The sequence below is a fragment of the Schistocerca nitens genome, chromosome 2, assembly GCF_023898315.1.
Source record: "Schistocerca nitens isolate TAMUIC-IGC-003100 chromosome 2, iqSchNite1.1, whole genome shotgun sequence".
NCBI lineage: Eukaryota > Metazoa > Arthropoda > Insecta > Orthoptera > Acrididae > Schistocerca > Schistocerca nitens.
This window is the reverse complement of record NC_064615.1, coordinates 678,144,461-678,158,946: the sequence shown is the minus strand read 5'-3', so window position 1 is coordinate 678,158,946 and position 14,486 is coordinate 678,144,461. Positions and strand designations below refer to the sequence as shown.

General features: G+C 41.5%; 1 protein-coding gene across 1 annotated transcript in view; it reads right to left on the bottom strand.

Moving 5' to 3' along the window:
* Positions 1–13,084: 13,084 nt before the first annotated feature.
* The window catches only part of LOC126234550 (UDP-sugar transporter UST74c), a 93,465-nt gene continuing 92,063 nt past the window's right edge, over positions 13,085–14,486 (bottom strand). Inside the window, exon 4 of the mRNA XM_049943252.1 lies at positions 13,085–14,016. Coding sequence (XP_049799209.1) covers positions 13,378–14,016 — 639 coding nt within the window. The 3' untranslated portion in view covers positions 13,085–13,377. The remainder of the gene's footprint in view (positions 14,017–14,486) is intronic.

Here is a 14,486-nt window from a genome sequence, read left to right as displayed (position 1 = left end):
ATTTTTCATTTTCTTTACAATGTACTCTTTCACATATTTCATTATTCATGTTTTCTCATGTCACCATAAACAGATTTCATGACTACCGTTCATGATTAGTCACTGTCTCATGACACATTGAAACAATGTACGATAAAAGAGATTATTCAGATAGTTAACCGAGACAAAAATTTAAAATGTGACACGGTAGGAGGTACAGGAAGAGAAAACTGTAAGAACACAAAGGCTTGGGGGAAAGGATGAAAGGGGAAGACACCTGATAGAATTTCGCACAGAACATAATGTAATCACCTTGATTAAGAATCATGAAAGAATAATACATATTTGGAACAGAGTTTACGTAACCAGATTGTAAATTATAAGACATTTCCTGGTGCACACGCAAACCGGCAATAATTTATTGGTTACATGCTGCAGTTTACAACTAAAGAGACGATAAACGGTAGCAAATTAAGGAGATGGAACTTGAATTTTTTCGATAATGTTAAAGGTACCGTAAGACAACGACTGACTGAAACAGACGAAGGAATTCACTACAATACGAATGAATATCTTTGAGAGAAGAAGTCGTGAATGCAACAGAGGATATGAATGGGAAAAAGGTACAGTAGAAATCTTTGGATAAAACGTGATGTATTAAATGTAATTGATAAGAAGGAAAAATATAAAAATGCGGCAAATAAAGTACACCATGGGAAATGTCTAAAAATGACGTTGACAGAGAGTCCAAAATCACAACGCGATTTTGCACTTGGAAAATATAGGAGAATGAAAATGAGAAAGAAGGAAGAAAAGTTTGCTCAAAGGAGAAGTAACTGTCAAGAACTCATTTGGTAAGCCAGAACTAAGCAAATAAGAGAAGGCTAGAAAGTGGAAGGAATATGTAGAGAGGAGAGGGGGAGGAGTTATACATATTAATACGAGCACAATGTTAGATTCCTGTGAAATGTCTGAACACGCAAGGCAATACTGATCCTACCATTTAGCTACCTAGACAGACTGAAGAACGGCAAAACTGTGTTGAAGCTCTGGAGGTATCATCGGTAAAACACAGGGACACAAACACAGAAACCAAACTGCATTTCTAAAACTGCAATGACTTGAAAGGGAAGCAGTAATTGAGAAGGCAGAAGTAGAGAGGATATAAAATGAAGACTGTCAATAGCTAGAAAAGCGTTTCTGAAAAAGAAAATTTGTTCACGACGAATATAAATTTTGATGGTTGGGTACTATTTTACAAGGTATTTGTGTCGAGTGTAGCCTTGTATATAAGTGAAACGTGGACGATGAACAGTTCTGTCAAGAAGACATGGACGCTTTCAAAACGTAAGTGATGAATAACAATGCTGAAGATTAGATACCAGGATCGTATAACTAAAGAAGAGGTACTGAATTAAATAGAGGAGGAAGAGGAAATTATGGCACAACTTTGCTACAAAAGGAGTTAGTTGGAAGGGCATATTATGAGGCATCAAAGAATCCTTAGCTTGATAATGGAGGCTAAATGGTAGAGTGAGACCAAGGCTTTCCAACGGTAAGCAGATTAGAATGGGTGTAGAATGCAGTAGTTATGTAGAGATGAAGAGGCCTGCAGAGGAGAGACTACTCTGCAACACTGTATCAACACACAGACGAATTGTATTTCTTATTATTGCAGCCCAACAACAAATAACATCACTTTTCATTAGGTAGGTCAGTTCCGTATTTATTGCCAGAATATTTGTTTAATGTAGCCCCTAGCACATGTATTTGTGTATACATCTCTATTAGTCTGTGCAAACAGCCTTATGTTAGGGAGAAGTTACAACTTGAATGCAGTTTTCTTATGGTGACCGTCAGCAAATGAAGAAGTTTAATTACTTTTATGGCCACTCTGCCATTTGCAGCATTTCCCATAAGACGTGTATTCCTCCATGAAACAACAACCAATGATTGGTTACCTATTATTCATGACTTTCGAATGCACTGGCAGTTCTCAAAACTGTGTAGACGTCATCAGTGGCAGATGTATCGTAATGCACTTTAACATATGCTGCTATACGTTTCTTGTGCAGTGGAGGCTTTTCCGCTGACTTAAGGTATCATGTGACCATTTCAGGCATATTAAAGGATACACGCACGTTGTATGAAACTATTTTTAATTACCGTTTTTGTCGGAGAAAGCAGGTTAAAAAATAAATATGGTATTTTGGGACCCAAATATGGAATCGGCAATTGGGTTATAATGCCTAAATTGATAATTGTGAAAGCAATTATTATGATTGATCCTTCATAACTACTTGCAAGACTGTGATCAGTGAGACTTAATATTGAAAACGATTCACATAACATTGTATTTGGTACTTTATGCCAAGGTGTTTGACACAAAGATTCGATCAGGGATGTAAAATCTTACGGTAAAAGAAATCGACTTATCGAAGACTATACATCCTGACTGTAAAGACTGTTTTAGCGATTCTGGAAGGAGTAACTGGCAACATGTTGTTATTACATGTAATTATAAAGTATTCTAAACTTTGCAAATAAACAAAATATCTTAAGGTAAAACGAAATAATAAACAAGAAATTTGTTTACGTGGCCATCACTTGCAGCAAGCACAGAAATATTCGTTTTGTAAATAACAAACGCCATTTTCTTCGTGTGACGTATTTTATTTGTTCTACATGCTTTTCGCCTTTTACTTTAAGACACTTCCAGTGGAAGCTTTGTGATATTTGTAGATTATGAAACAGTCCAGGTCTTATTTTTTAAGTGAATAAGTGATTACTGACAGTTAATAGAATTTTTGGCTGGCATCTGCGTTTCCTCTCATTTGGTCACAGGCTAAGATCGCACTATACAATATACAAGACGTAAGCACATTTTCGTGTTATAAACTTTTTTCCTTCGCAATTTTTATGTTCTTTGCCCTAATTGGTGTGGAGCACAATTATTCTTCTGATACTAGCTGCGAATATTTTACCAAAAACTGATTCAGAGTCGTAAATACTATGTGTTCAGTTTATATCTCTTCTTATTTGGTTTGTTTATGTACACGTTGCCAACCTAACGAAGTATATGCTGAAAACTAAAGTCTGTTCACTCTGTTTTCTTTATATCTGTTTACATGTACGTGTAGTTAATCAGGCTCAGTTGGAGAAATTGAATGTGAATGTAACATATGCCAGAGCGTAGTTGAAAGTTTTCGTGTTCAACTGATTCGAGTTTTGATTTAAATATCTTGTGGAGCAGTTCATGTAAGAGTGAGGACAAAGGGTTGGGTGCTATTATTCTGGTAATAATCATTTGTTGAAATGCCAAGGATGTGATTCACGAGTTGGGGCAGTAATCAGGCCTCTTTTTCGTTCCCTTTAACAGAATTTCAATCTTCCGTCTCCACAAGGAAAGATATCCATCATAATAAAATCAGATATATACCGAATTTATAAAGTGATATGTAATACTAACCTGAAACTTCAACTCCTCTGTGCTGCTATTTCGCTACGTTACGAGACTTCATAGGTAACGAAGCATTTGAATACCTTAAGACCTCGAAAGTGATGAGGCATCCTGTGAGCATGCTCTTAGCACTCCATCGTGAGCCAAAAATGAGTTTAATATTATAGTCCAGTGATGCAGGTCATAACAGATATTAAGCATATAAGGACACACTTTTTTACGTGATGAGAGAATGCTTGGAGGAAATATAACCAATGCCATACTGTTGTACAGGATTTTCACAACAATTAACCATACTTTAGCGATGTGAAAATGCGTGTATGTTACGATTTCTTCTGTCTTCGAAAATAACGCGAGTAAGCGAGAGGAATTCTACATTGTATTCGCATGAGAAATTCGAGGTGTATGGACAACATCCTCCTCTCGGATTGAGTAAAGTGGATTTTTTAAACTGGGTAGTCTATGTTGGGGGTGGCATTGCAGTTACAACTTTGTCTAAACTGCACCTGCTTGTCTTGAAAGGTTTCGTCCAGTCGGCTCTTCAGATAGACAATACATTTGGTAGATGGCGCTGGACTAGACTGGAGAAGAATGGCCAGTTCTTCTGTCTTGAGATGAGCACTATATTCATAAAAAATATCATACAGTGTATCTCCTATGTTTCTGTTGGCTAAGATGCGACTTACGACTCGTGAGTAGATATAAGTGTGTTTCATTCCCCAATGTTGTTGCTACACGACTCCTGTATAGAGAAAGCATGGATCCGAAGCAGCCCAGTCCTTGAACACGTTTGTACCCCATGTGTCGTCTGCAGACTCGATCCCCCACCCCCTGGTTTCTCCCATCCTCTCTACCCCTGGCCTCTTGCTGCACCTCTACCGCTACGTCCCGCCCTCTCTCCATATCCATGCCCTACACCTCCTTTACCGACGTACCTTCAAGTGCCTGCCCCCTCCTGGATCATGACCTTCACCTTGATATCCACCCCTCCTACCAACTCTAACCCACCATCCCCTCCCTCCTCAGGGCTTCCTCTCCCTCCTTCTTCCTTCCCCTGAGCGGTTTTTTCCTCCCTCCTACACCCCCTCCCTTTCCAGTACACCCCTTCCATGTCTCTGGGTTTGCCTTCCCTCTCCCTCTCCCTCTCCCTCTCTGTCTCCCACTTCCACTCCCACCCCCCCACCCCAACCTGCTCATCTCCTGCCCCTTGGTGTGCCCCACAACCCATTTTCTTTTCATCTCACCCTCACCAGACCCCCTCTTCTCTTCTCTCTTATCTCTTCTCAGGCCTCCCCCCCTCGGCAGCTCCCTCCCGGCAATTTTTACTCTTCATCTCGTGCAGTGGTTTTAAAGTGTCATAGTTCTTGTGTGTTTTTTAATACTGTAGCCAACTTTTATCTTATGTGTATGACTTCGATGTATTTTACATGCTACACACATAGCCCATAGCCCACTGTGTTTTTAACTTTATGTGGACTTTTTTAACTGTACCTTATTGTGTTATTATGTTCCCCTTTTATATGTATCGTTTCAGCTTTTTATTAACTGTAATGTCACTCAGTTGAAGAGCAGTGGACTGTGCCACTGACAGTCCTCCCCTTCTCATATGGGGCAGGAGAATGAAATCACAGTAAAGAAGAAAAACAGCAGCATTAATATCCCAACGATCTCTCCAGCTCCACCTCAAACAGTTCACCTCCTGGTGCAACCAGTGGCTCCTCAAAATCAACCCTACCAAAACGCAGGCAATAATTAATAGGCCAAACCACCCCATCTCCCATCTGAACGATTTTTACCTTATCATTTACAGCCATACTACCCAGTAAACTAACACGCTAAAATACCTCAGACTAACATTTGATTGCCGACTAACATGGAAGCCCCATCTACTAACCATTCAACAGAAAGCTCACAATAGATTAAAATTACTAAAACTACCAAGTGACCAAACATGGGGATTGTACCCTTCCACATTCCATCACACCAATAAATCCTTGATCCAAAACATCCTCTGCTATGCCAATGTGACATGGACTCCCTCCTTTCATCACATCTTACAGATCCTCGGACACCATGCACTCTGCCTAGCTTTTCGAGTCTGCTTATCCTCCCACACCTGCGCCCTCTACCAATGTATAAAAGTCCCCTCCTTCCTATTCCATCTTCAACATCTCCAAATATCCTACATTACCCACAAACTCGGCACTTCCCACCCCTTAGTTTCCCCCTCTGCTCACTGCTGCTGGTACTCTGCCATGCTTCTACCAGCACTTGGCCCCATACTACATCTCCACACCCTCCATATTCTCTCTCGCTAGAACTTAAATTGCCTTCCCTTATGTGACCATGAAATCCATCCTAATATATACCCATCTTACCAGATATAAATGAACCCGTCCCATGTACTCCAGTCAGGACTTTCTTCCTCTCTACTCCTCTCCAATCACATCCTAAGCCTTAGCCCAGTATGGCATTCCTCTTCACTCTCCCAAATTTCTCTTTTATCCATCCATCTGCACACACACCCTCTTGAGCACTACCCCAACTGCTACATCCCTGTGATACCCCACTTCCTGGCAGTCTAGGACCACTCACCACTTCACATTGGCTTTTTGCTGCTTATAACTTGTGCGCTTGTCCCTCTGTCTTTTATCTTTCATGGCTGATCGGTTGATTTGAGGCAGGGGATCAAGCAGCAAAGGCATCGGTCCTATTGGATTAGGGACGGATGGGGAAGGAACTCGGCCATGCTCTTTCAAAGGAATCATCGTGGAATTTGCCTGAAGCTATTTAGGGAAATCACAGAAAACCTAAATCAGGATGGCCAGATGCTGATTTGAACTGTCGTCCTCCCAAATGTCCAGTGGGCTAACCACTGTCCCACCTTGCTTTGTTATCTTTCATGTACCATTCTGTTCCCGTTTCATCTGTGACAATCTTTTAATTCAGCACACACTCCACCTTTTATGTTTTAAATTATGTACCAGGATATATGTCTTTTTGTTGTGTCAAACATTCATTTGTCAATCTGCCATATTCAATTTTATACACTGTTTTAATATTTTTGCTCTCTTATGGCCAAGGAGGGGCGACTGGTATCCGTTGACAGCCCTCTCCCGTCCATATGGAACCAGGGGAATTAAATGAGCCGGCCGCGGTGGTCTAGCGGATCTGGCGCTGCAGTCCGGAACCGCGGGACTGCTACGGTCGCAGGTTCGAATCCTGCCTCGGGTATGGGTGTGTGTGGTGTCCTTAGGTTAGTTAGGTTTAAGTAGTTCTAAGTTCTAGGGGACTTATGACCTAAGATGTTGAGTCCCATAGTGCTCAGAGCCATTTGAATTAAATGATGATAAAGGAAAAAAAAACAGTAGCACTGGGATAGTGGGTCACTGTCCTAATATTATTACCCATCCTTATGTCCCTCCCAGCAGTAACTATCTGCTTGTAGATTTGCAAGAGGCCACTCTTCTTGTACATCAGTGACAGTTTGCTGTCCTATTATTATTATTATTATTATTATTATTTTTACCCTTCCTTGCCGCGTAGGGCTATTGGGTAGACTGGCTGGAGCAGTTCTCTAGTGATGGACTAATAGCGAAAATATCCTCTCTATATCCAGCACTCATTGATGAGATGGGCTAGAGGTACATTATAGTGCTTGAACAATGACAGCTACTCCTCCCCAACTACTATGTTTCACAACCAGAGGAAAGTACTTGAATTTTCCTACTGATTTGTACTTCCCACCAATTTTGAATTTACTGCCAATGGGAGAAGGAGAGTTAGACTGCACCAGTATTCTGGGTCAGCCTTCTTGGACTGTGACATCATAGTAAGACGGTGATAGTATTCTACACATGATGAAATAGAGTAACCTACATCCTTCCACACAAGCGATATGTAAATTGAATTTTTATAAATAATGAATATACTACTATTAATTATAATTATCACTATTATTATGTTATATGTATTGCAATACAATTAGCAGTTGAATTCATCGTGAAAATTCGAATTTACCATGAAAATTCGAATTTCTCACCGATTTTGAATTTTCTGCTGATTATTGCGTTTCCTGACATTTTTTCTGGGCTGGGGTGGGAGGGGAAGAGGGTAATTGGTTGAAAAGTAGTTGAAATTTGGCAGTTTAAAGCATAGTAAACCCCATTTATTACCTATATGAACGCCAGCAGAGAAGCTCGTGTAACATTGACCTTGTGAACAATACCCATCCACAGAGTATTTCACACTGTCTTTGATGTAGCCGACAGTAGGTTTTTTTGTAGGTAGGGTTGATGAATGCTGACAACGGCAATCCTGGAGGAAGAAGTCGTTGCTGTTTCATCTGAATGCTGTGGGACAACGATGCTTCACGTGTCTGACTCTGCTAACCAGGGTTTACCCGCAGTGTAAGTGTTCTTATTGGTTCCCACCAATTTTTTCTCCCATGACATCACGTTTTCGTGCGCCGTCTGGTGGCAGCAATGTGAACTACACACCAAGGCATATGCACAACAGAAAAAATTTAGGAATCATTTTCCCAACATAAAGAGAAATCACACTGTGGCCTTCCATGCTCACATCTCAGCACAGACTGATCGATTTATTTATTTTCTGGAAGAAGTGGGAGGAGGGGAGGAGAGGGAAGGGAGGGGAAGGGATGGTGGAGTGGTGGGAAGGGGTGTATGGTGGCGATAGGAGGGGGATAGGAGGAGGGGTTGCAGATGTGAGAGGAGGGAGAGGAGAAAGTCCGCGACATCATCAGTGTGATGTTGCCATATCTACACCATGGGTCAGGGGGGATGGGTGGGGTAGGATCTGCCATCTCGAATAAATTAAAAATGTGCTAGAATCATCCTTATTCTCCTCAAGCATTATCAGTCGATTATTCTTGCCTAATTTCACAAACTGAAACATAGTCGTGGTTTAAAACAGTTATCCAGGAAGTGTAGAATTAATTTCTTTTATTTCTGTCTGTGATCACAAAACTTTTATTCCTTAGACTGCTGGGTTTAATCAGTGATGACCAACTTCTGATCAATCATGGAAGAACCAAATACAACCAGTGGACTATTTATGTCTTATTAAAATGTGATGTAATGAAAAGTATTTTTATAGATATGGAAACATGAATTTAAAATCTCATGAGGCATATCTGTTTTACAACATGTCCTAATACACCGAAGAGCCAAAGAAACTGCTACATCTGCCTAATATCATATAAGGCTCCTGCAAGCACACGAAGTGCTGCAACATGATGTGACATGGATTCGACTAATGTCTGAAGTAGTGCTGGAGGGAACTGACACCATTAATTGGAGATCTCCTGTGAACAGCACGTTGAAAAGCCTCTCGGATATGTTCAATAATGTTCATGTCTGAGGAGTTTGGTGACCAGTGGTATTGTTTAAACTCGGAAGAGTGTTCCTGGAGTCTCCCTGTGGCAATTCTGGACGTGTGTGGTGTCGCATTGCCCTGCTAGAATTGTCCAAGTCCGTCGGAATACACAAATGGACATGAATGGATGCAGGTGATCAGACAGGATGCTTATGTATGTGTCATCTGTCAGAGTCGTATCTAGACGTATCAGACGTCTCATATAACTCCAACTGTACATGTCCCACACCATTACAGAGCCTTCACCAACTTGAGCACTCCCATTCTGACATGCAGGGTCCATGGATTCATGAGGTTGTCTCCATAGCCACACACGTTCATCCACTCAATACAATTTGAAACGCGCCACGTCCAACCAGGCAACATGTTTCCAGTCATGAACAGTCCAATGTCAGCGTTGACAGACCCACGCGAGGCATAAAGATTTGTGTCGTGCAGTCATCAAAGGTACCCATGTGGGCATTTGGCTTCGAAAGCCCATACCAATTATGTTTTGTTGAATGGTTTGCACACTGACACTTGTTAATGGCCCAGAATTGAAATGTGCAGCAATTTGCGAAAGGATTGACTTCTGTCATGTTGAAAAATTCTCTTCAGTAGTCATTAATCCCATTCTTGCAGGATCTTTTTCTGGTCTCAGTGATGTCGGAGATTTGATGTTTTACTGGATTCCTGATATTCACGGTACACGTATGAAATGGTCATACGGGAAAATCCCCACTTCGTCATTAATACCACGGCGATCCTGTGTCCCATCGCTCATGCGCGGACTATAACACCACGTTCAAACTCACTTAAACCTTGATAAACTGCCATTGTAGCAGCAGTAACCGATCTGACAACTGCACCATTTTTTTTTTCTTTATTGTATTTCCGATTCCCCATCTGGGATGGGCTGGCAGCAGCATAGGAGCTGCTCTTCAGCCGAAAGACATTACAGGTAGACAGGAAGACATTTAAAACAATATAAAGAAGGAAATATGGCAGAACATAGAAACAAAAAAGATGGAACATAAGAGAAGAAAGCATACAAAAAGTGGCGACTGCAAAACGGAGGTAAAAATCTAAAAAAGTATTGTACACACAAAAACACACACTGTAAGGATTAAAAGGCACCAGGCGAAGTACAGTTGCCGGCCGCGGTGGTCTTGCGGTTCTAGGCGCGCAGTCCGGAACCGTGCGACTGCTACGGTCGCAGGTTCGAATCCTGCCTCGGGCATGGATGTGTGTGATGTCCTTAGGTTAGTTAGGTTTAAGTAGTTCTAAGTTCTAGGGGACTAATGACCACAGCAGTTGAGTCCCATAGTGCTCAGAGCCATTTGAACCATTTTTTTGAAGTACAGTTGGAGCATAAAAAGTTGCAGAACGATTAAAACAGCCACGTGACGGACAATGCAGCACGGAAGAATCGTGGACTATATACAGGTCGAGCACACAATTGAAACCACATCACTGATGACACTGTAGAATGGCGCTGGACACAACATTAATGCAGCACACTTGATGATTAATAAAAACTTGGTAGGATCTGCCAGGGGTAGGGGACGAGGGAGAAGGGAAAGGAGGCGAGAAGGAGGGGAGAGAAAATGGGTTTGAAGTGGGAGGCGCACTGAAGGGGGCCGGGGAGGGACGGGATGGGAGAGGAAAACAGCCCCATGTCTGGCCAGATAGGAGTTTGAGGAGGCGGGAATGGGCTTTCTGCTCAATGGTCAGGAGGGTGAGGGTCGAGAGTGAGGCCAAGGTACCTAAGGGTGGGAGCACACTTGATGATTAATAAAAACTTGGTAGGATCTGCCAGGGGTAGGGGACGAGGGAGAAGGGAAAGGAGGCGAGAAGGAGGGGAGAGAAAATGGGTTTGAAGTGGGAGGCGCACTGAAGGGGGCCGGGGAGGGACGGGATGGGAGAGGAAAACAGCCCCATGTCTGGCCAGACAGGAGTTTGAGGAGGCGGGAATGGGCTTTCTGCTCAATGGTCAGGAGGGTGAGGGTCGAGAGTGAGGCCAAGGTATCTAAGGGTGGGAGTGAGCTGGATGGGATGTCCATAAATGGTTAGGTAGAAATCATGGAGACGGAAGGAGTGGGTGGTGTGGCCTATGATGATTGCCTGGGTTCTGGAGTGATTGGTACGAAGAAACCACTGGTTACACCAAGTGGTGAACTGGTGAAGGTGGGTTTGGAGGGTGTGTTGGAACTGTTGAAGGGTTGGATAGAAAGCCAGGAAGGCGGTGTCATCAGCATTGGGGGAGGTAGACAGGTGGGGATGGCTTGGGCATATCGGTGGTGGACAGGAGATAGAGGAGAGGGGAGAGGGTGGAGCCCTGGGGAACGCTAGCTGTGGGATAAAAAATACAGGAGTTGGTGTTGTGGAGGGTGTCAAAGGAAGGACGGCGTAAGAGGAAGGAAGCGACCAGATGGACAAAATTGATAGGCAGGGCGTAGGTTTGGAGTTTAAAGAAGAGACCGGGGTGCCATAAGCGGTCTTAGAACTGCGCCAGACACTTGTCTTATATAGACGTTGCCGACTGAAGCGCCGTGTTCCGCCTGTTTGCATATCTTTATATTTGAATACGCATGCCTATACCAGCTTCTTTGACACTGTAGTGTAGTAGCGACATCTAACATTTCTTGAGGGTATTCTCGTTCTGTCGATGCAACTACAAAAAAATGCGTGTTATTTTTTTTTTCTCGACAGACGTGTTTCGTATTGAGTTAAAGCATCATCAGTGGTCTATAATAAGTTATTTACATTTTGATTTGCTGTAAGGTCGAAAAACAGTTTGTTAACACTGTGTTGGTATTTTCACTTATGGTAATTTCTGCTTGATTTCTCGCTTACGTAGGGAAAGGCCGTCTGTGCTTCTAAGTATGTAATGTGGTTTGTGTTCTGTAGTGTTGCCAACACAACCTTGTTACTAATTTGTCTTTGGCCTATATTGTTTTTAATTCTTTTTAAATTTATTCTGTGTGTGGGTGGGTAATTCTATTTAATTACATTGCTGAGTATTTACATACAATGTAAAAGAAGGGAAGGAATAGTGATGGAGGTTTTCTTTGGGTTGGGGGAGCAAATCAAAATGTAAATAACTTAATTATACACCACCGATGGTGCTTTACCCCATCGAAAATACCGTCAAGTAATGTAAAGCAACTACGGACAATATGGCCACACAAATGAAGACATATAACATGCTAATGACACATACGTAATTTGCGGCCACTGCATCTCAGTTTGTTCCGAACTGCAGCGCTGTTAACAGGATGATTCTGCCGGTAGTATGACCTCGTTTGCACCACATTTTAAATGTGTCCGATGTAGCAAAGCTGATTTTCTGTGTATTTCTTGACGATCTAACTATGACTTTATTATATTAGGACACGCTGTAAAACAGGTATGCTCTGTCAGATTTTCAAACTCATGTTTCCACATCTATGAAAGTAATACTTTTCATTATGTCATATTTTATTGTTATGGGATGTAAATTGTTCAGTAGTTGTATTTGATTTTCTCATGTTTTTCTGGAGATCTGAGATTGGTCATTGCTGTCCGAAACCGGTAGTCCAAGGACCAAAAAGTTTTGTGGTCATTGACGGAAATAAAAGAAATTTATGACATTCGTTTCTACAAAACATTTATCCATTTCGTCAGTGGGGTGCTTATTGTTCACATTTTTCTTCTTCTTCTTCTTCTTCTTCTTCTTCTTCTTCTTCCTTTTCTTTGGTGTAGATACTCCGCTCAGCATCGTGGTCCTGCTGCGTAATTCGCACACATTCGACTTACTCTACTTTAACATTTCGCTTGAACTTTTCGTCAACTTTTCTTTCATAGCTGTCACTCTATCCCCAATACATGTAGTGACTTTTAACATTAAGCCGTCGTTGGTGCCCGCTTAGATATCTTCCACGATCGTCTTCCATGCTCGCAGTGCAAGGTGGCAACGTTCATGACTTTATACTGGAACATCGCGGTGACAGTTCACACTACGCCCGGATGGAGGGCGCATGCTATATGCCGTATGCAGTCATGTAAGAACGTCAGAAAAAAGTGAAATTTCTCTTCGTTGGGGGTAAGATGCTAAATGTTGGTTACTTTATGACCTTATGTAATCGACCAATAATTAGTTTATCAGGCTGCGTTTGTCGTGCGTTGCGAGAATCCATTAAGAACAAGATAAACTGTAGATACATCAAGGTAGGTAATGGCCAAATACTACATTGTATTTATGTATGATAATAAATAACTTTACTGCACAGAAGGTTCAAATTACATCACATATAAACATAGTATATATGCACACAAGAGAATCGGTTATAAAACCAGTTTCTGGTACATCATCATTGAATTTGACTTTCCACATGGAAAGAATAATATGTCAATAACATATTCACAATGTGAATATTCAGTGTGGATCTTACTGGTGCTTTGCAAGCATACACTGCTCCTTTCTAAGTCATATTCTTCTTCACTTCAACTGCTAACGCAGATCACGCTGTATTTCAGTCTTACAGAAGACGCAATTAACGCCACAGTTTAACAGCCATATATTACACAGAACTTATCTTTGGCACAACCGTTTTTATAGGCTGTTTTTGACTAAATGTAACCCACGAATACACCAGACTTCCAACTACACTTACGTTAATGCCCAAAAAATTGACCCATGAGAATACGTAGTCACCACCAATTATCATACCTAAATACGTAATGCTGACATTTTTTATGCAACCCACTACCATAGTAGTGAGAGCAGAATTATAATGTGTGCAAAGCATCATTGAGTAATTGAGAAATAGGCCTAACACGCAAGAGAGAACAAAATAAGCAATGAACAAAGGATCATTCCATAATGGAAACTCCATTGTTGTTCCAAGGTCGCCTGCTATCCAAGAAAGCGCTGTTATAAATGGTATCATCATTGCTGAGTTATAGAAGAGTAATCCATTCTTCCCGAGATCTGCAATATCTAGTTTCTTCTTCATGATGACTCCATAAGCCGCAGTGAAAAAGTCGTTCAGCAACACCAGGACGTAACTTTCAACGCTGAAAGCCAGATCATTACTGGCAGCTATGACAGCTCCGAATATCATACTGTAGACAGACAGCTGCACGGCCATTGTGGGGCGGGTACCAAACAGATAGAGTTCCCCCAGCATAGTCATGAGAATAGCGAAGCGACGGAGAACCTGTGGGAATCGCAGAACATCACCAGTAAATAAATATTACATACTTGAAGTACTCTACTATGATAAAAATGTAACAAAGCTGGAGAGTAGATACGAATCTGATGTAGGTCATTTTCAGTTTTGAAGGCTTTGAACGTCACAGAAAGTCTTATGGCTATTCTCACAAGCTGTTTGTTAAAGTGATAGAGGCTTATTTGCTTTGTATGAGCTACATCGTATGAGTGAAAGTTTTCTTGTTAGTAACCCCACATTGGGAAACAGTTTATTTGGTGAGCTATTTGTTACATTAACCAGTTTCAGAAGATAATGTATATACCTTACATTTTCTAACAATAAAAGCTACCCTCGAATGCAGCATTTGTTGTAAACAGAAAAAATGAAAGGATTAGGTACGCTAGCTACAGGTATGTAATTACGAAGGCTATTAGAAAAGTAAGGAACGATAGCTCGCGAAATGGAAACCACAGTGA